Source organism: Diplotaxodon limnothrissa, linkage group LG3 (assembly GCF_057381915.1).
Source record: "Diplotaxodon limnothrissa isolate DT_005_m linkage group LG3, D_limnothrissa_male_GT1.1, whole genome shotgun sequence".
Classification (NCBI taxonomy): Eukaryota; Metazoa; Chordata; class Actinopteri; order Cichliformes; family Cichlidae; genus Diplotaxodon; species Diplotaxodon limnothrissa.
The window spans coordinates 48,678,698-48,683,944 of NC_140598.1; the positions used below are offsets into that span (position 1 = coordinate 48,678,698).

Here is a 5,247-nt window from a genome sequence, read left to right on the forward strand (position 1 = left end):
ACTCATCTTGTAGAATAAGGACTTCATTTAATTTCATATCAATTACTGAAACTCCTGTGAAAGGACATTGTTAGAGGAAGACTCTTCATGCTGCTGGTGGGAGCTGTGACTGGTTAAAGAGGACAGCACGCTGCTGTTCAGTCATTTTAACACTGACAGATGTTTATTAGCTTTAAAGTGACTGCAGGGACCACATGCAAGAGCATTTTTGACTGTTTTACTGTTTTTCTAGAGTCTTCATAGTGCCTTTATTTGTTATTCTCCAACTTCAGCTTCTGTGAACGGCAGCATTATGAGTATAATTTATATGTATATAGAAAGATGATTACATTTCTTAAAATGGACCAAGAGTGAAGTGTTTTGCACTGAAAATCTTGCTTTATATGAATGTCTCTATAGACACTGTATTTTTTAAACTTCATGTGTATAAACAGAGTTAATACACACTTGCACTTTCAATTTGCAGTTTTACAAAAAAGCATAAAAAATGGCCTGTATTTGTGTAGCGCTTTACTAGTCCCTAAGGACCCCAAAGCGCTTTACACATTCAGTCATCCACCCATTCACACACATTGGTGATGGCAAGCTACATTGTAGCCACAGCCACCCTGGGGCGCACTGACACTGGCGCCACCGGGCCCTCTGACCACCACCAGTAGGCAACGGGTGAAGTGTCTTGCCCAAGGACACAACGACCGAGACTGTCCGAGCCGGGGCTCGAACCGGCAACCTTCCGATTACAAGGCGAACTCCCAACTCTTGAGCCACGATCGCTAAAGCACATTATTATCAAACAGAACTTATGAAAAGAAAAAACGGTTTTAGTGGTTAAATGGGCCGGACTCCGTTCTAGCTAACATAGGATGAGTTAATTTAAAAAAAAATAAAAAATACAAATATTAAAAAACAAACACCCAAATTGTATATAATGCATATTTAAAATGGACCTCTGATGCTAATCTCCAGCTCCAGGGTAGCTTTGCATGATTCACGGTTCAAAATATCCTGAATCACCTTATACTGGTCCTTGGTGCAGACTCTCAGTTAATCTATTCTTATAAAACAGACTTTCTTTGATTGGCTTCCCCTTGCAAGCAAACAAACAAACAGACAGGTTTTAACAGCTGGTCTGAGGCTAATGTGCTCACAGCACTATGTTAGGGGTATCTCCTCTGTCTGCCTAAATAATAGATGCAGGAAGTGAAAGATTTCAAAGCTACAAAGTGTAGCCTCAAAGAAGACAATCATTGCACAGGAATGCAGTGAGAGCTTACAGAGGAGATGCTTTTAAGCCAGGCTGGAGTGTGCTAAGGACAACGTGGAGAAAGATTAGGCGTCCTTTGGTCAGATGAGTAAAAGCTGGGACTCTCTGGCCACACTGCTTATGTTTGGAAGAAGTGAGAGGCATGCAACACAAAGAAGACCGTCTGCACAGTGAAACACGATGGTGGAAGTGTTACGCTGTGGGAATACTTCAGTGGGGCTGGAGCTGGGAATGTTGTTAATAATAATAATAATAATAATGAGTGCATTTATATAGCGCTTTTCAAGGCACCCAAAGCGCTTTACAATTCCACTGTTCATTAAGGTGGCAGGAATCGTGAAGAAAGAAGGATATGACTTGAATCACATTCAAAATCTTTTTTTTTAAAATATCAGGTTTGAGGATGCAACAGTCCTCTCACATCTGAAGTTTTGCTTTTATATTATGTAAATGTTAATGTGTGTGGGTTTTGGTGCATCGCTCTTCTTGTGGATCAACACAATCTTTTACTTCAACTAAACTTTATTTGGTGCTAATGACCCCGATGGGTCAGATATACTGTACATAATAATGTATGTTTAGAGTTTTAATGCTTAAATGCTGTTCAGATGTTTCTCCTGAAAGTGCAGTTTTCTGAAATCTGATATTAAGAGTGCCAAACGGCTAAAACAGTGATGCATTCATAAAAAAGAGCTGATGTGGAAAGTTGAAGCGTCATTGCATCAAGAATGTCACAAGTTTTTCAGTGATAATATGCTGACATGTTAAAAAAAAAATACCATAATAAACATATTAACAATATTGATGTTTTATGTGGCCAAACATGAGTTGGCTGCTGGAATAAACAATAAACACATTTTAGTTTTCAAACATTTTTATTTTCTTTGCAGCAACTTAATTTTCATTATGCAATAACTGCATTGATCTGAGTGTTTCTTTAGCATTAAATCATTTGTTGCCGCTGATCAAGAAGATTCACCAAAGGAAGTGCAGTGTTACGTATTACAGTGCTACATATTTAATGCTACATGCAAGATCTGCTCATACAATCACTTGACTGGTGGTTTTTTTTCCTTTAACACCCTGAAAACAGGAAGCTTTTCTTTTTCTAAAATCAGTGTTGTTCCATATATTGGTGTAAAATATTCAGAAATTAACAATCAGTAGAAATAAAATAAAGTAGCAAAAAAAAAAAAGAAAAAGAAAAAGCCAAAGTGGGTTAAATATTGGCTTCAGTCATGGCTCAGTGGTCAGGTAGCTGCAGACAACTGCAGGATTTATGCCCGTTTCTTGGAGGTCATTCCCGTCTGCTGCTTCTCCAGAAAGAAGTTGATCAGCTTCTTCACCCAGGCAGAATGAGGGTTCAGACAAACCTTTGCTCCGTTTGCCAGTCCAGCTCTGATTAAAGAGAATTACAGTCAGTCAGTGCTTAAAGGTAAGTAGTGCTCAGTGCAAACCTCTCTGTGATGCTTTGGATCTGTCAGCCAGCATCTGATTCACTTTATTTAAATTATTTTCCCCACAAAATCATCAAACTGCAATCACAAGACAGTTACCAGGAATTAAAAGAACCAAAAAGAACATATTAAACGTCGAGGGAATTATAACAATTTCAAGTGAAAATCCATGTGCAGTTCACAGATTACAGTAATCAAACCAGCTATTGATAAAATCGTCACTGAGACTGAACACTCAGGTGATTAAAGACAACATGGTGCAATCAGAGAAATGAGAGTGAACCTGTTGACTGAAAACACAAACTCTGTGTGGAGCTGATCTCTGCAGGTATTTGCAAAACTGTGATGTGGACAAACCTCAGTGTTTTCATGTGAACTCACTGTGAAGTTATACAAAAATGTAAAAAGTGTTGGGAAACAGTTCCAAGAGGGCTTACTGGAACTTCATGGAGAGAAAATCAGATCTGTGTAAGCAGATCCCAGAGTTTAATTCCAGCCAAGTACCCGTCAGGCAGTTTGATTAACAATGTTATCAATGCTCTGTTTGTATGAGCATCATTAAACATGTTTCAACAAATAATACTGCTGCCAGCTTTTAAAAAAAGGCCTTCAGTGTTTTCCATAAAATAAGTTTCTAGTTAATTAATTAATTAATTGAGTAATTTGTCTTAAAAAACAATATGCTATGGTATTATTTTTAAGGTTACATTTGGAATTGTGTTTAAGAGCGATGATACTCCCAGTTTGGCTGGAAGATCTAGTTGGATTAAAAAAGTGATGCAACATGAAAAAATGTAAATAATGTCCCTTAAATCAGAGAAAGAGATTAAAAGTGTCAGAAGATCAAAATGCACATAATTTATAATTTACAGAAATCTTAATTGGCACAAATCTTTTTAAACTTTTAAGCAAAAATGTAAGAGATTTGCCAGATCGAGCTCAAATAAGTTTCCTTTTGTATTTATTTGTATTTATTTAAATCAATCCATGAATTATATACAGTTTACAGTGTTTATACAAGACTTAATCAAGATTGTTTAAAATACTGGGGACCAAATGTTCCAAAAAATACTTTTTTATAAATTATTTCCTTTTTTAAAAGCATCTAAATCTAAATTGGATTATGTGAGACACCTAATCCTATTTTTATAATAAGCCTTTAGATTTAAAGGGTGATTGTGACAGGCTGACTTACATGACTTCTGTGTCCGGGCAGTGAGGCCCCTCAGGGAACAGCTTGATGCTCCTCAGGGTGTCTGGAGGGATGATCCTTGACTCCACCTGCAGGCACCGGCAGTGGGTGTTGTAGTCACGGCTGATTGGCGGCATCCCTGTCGTTAGCACACATTTGACAGCAAACAGCTTTATCTTTCCTTTCTCACCTCCCGTGAACTTGAATATAAACTTGAAGACATCAATCAAGCTTGCGTTTACTTCAAAGGTCATGTGAATGTTTTCAGGGTGATGTTTGTTTTAGAGCTTGTATTATTCTCCAGTGTCAAAGAAAATCCAAAGCAGCTCTAAACAAGATGAGTCGTGCGCTTTACATAATGATGTTTCATTGAAACTCGGGGGAGGAAGTCATGCTGGGAAGAAGCAAAGCCAGCCTGTGCCAAAGTTCGCTTGGCAGTCAGTGTAACACACACACACACACACACACACACACACACACACACACACACACACACACACACACACACACACACACACACAACTACAACTCAGTGACTGGAAAGCTTTCCAACGGCACGTTTCGTCATCTCCTCCCAAGTTGGTGTTTTGACATTCTTAAGAAAAGCTCTTCCCTTTTTTTTTGCTCTTCCAGTCATCTTCCTGTTTGTAAAATACTCGCACAAAGACGTTCTCCATTCTTACTGAAGAACTGAAAGACGTACCGTAATAGATGGTGAAACAGTCTGGTCACGATCACGCTGAAATGTGACACCACTTAGAAAAGTCACATGGACAAAAAAGGGCCCGTAAAACGCTCAGTAAGGTTTTCCATTAGTTAAAGTTTTAATCCATTTGTATTCTTTTTTTAAGTCAATAAAAAATAATAATAATTCCAAAACACACTTTCAAATAGAGGGAAATATACACATTTTTGTGCACTTTAAATCTTTTTAACTATCCTACCTGTGAAATCCATTAAATTAGCATTTTATTTTAAATGACTATAGAAAAGTATTTGTGGATTTGAACATTTCTAGTAAGCAATGAATCTTTTTTTGTTTGTTTTTTGTTCTTGTCATGCAGTATTTGCAAATGAATTCCCCTTTTCGTGCAGAGATGTGGAAAAATATTCTCCCTATTTCTGTTTCCACCAGCAAATTTAATTTCTAAACATTAAGGTCACGTTACGCTTTCCAGAGAACAGAAATGTTTATTCACACAGAAACTTCTTACTGTGTAGTGATCCAGTTCTTACCGTGGCTGAGGACGAGCAGGGTCCCAAACACAATCAGTACGCAGAGTTTCATCTTGTTTCTTGCTGATGCGGCTGCTTGCTCTGTTGTTGAACACAGA

General features: G+C 37.7%; 1 protein-coding gene across 1 annotated transcript; it reads right to left on the reverse strand.

Moving 5' to 3' along the window:
* Positions 1–2,489: 2,489 nt before the first annotated feature.
* Positions 2,490–5,247, reverse strand: cxcl19 (chemokine (C-X-C motif) ligand 19). The gene is made up of 3 exons (XM_085350763.1): positions 5,150–5,247; positions 3,917–4,052; positions 2,490–2,662 (listed from the first exon to the last, which is right to left on the reverse strand). Exons 1-3 carry the CDS (start codon positions 5,199–5,201, stop codon positions 2,542–2,544), a joined length of 309 nt encoding a protein of 102 aa, XP_085206889.1. The 5' UTR covers positions 5,202–5,247; the 3' UTR covers positions 2,490–2,541.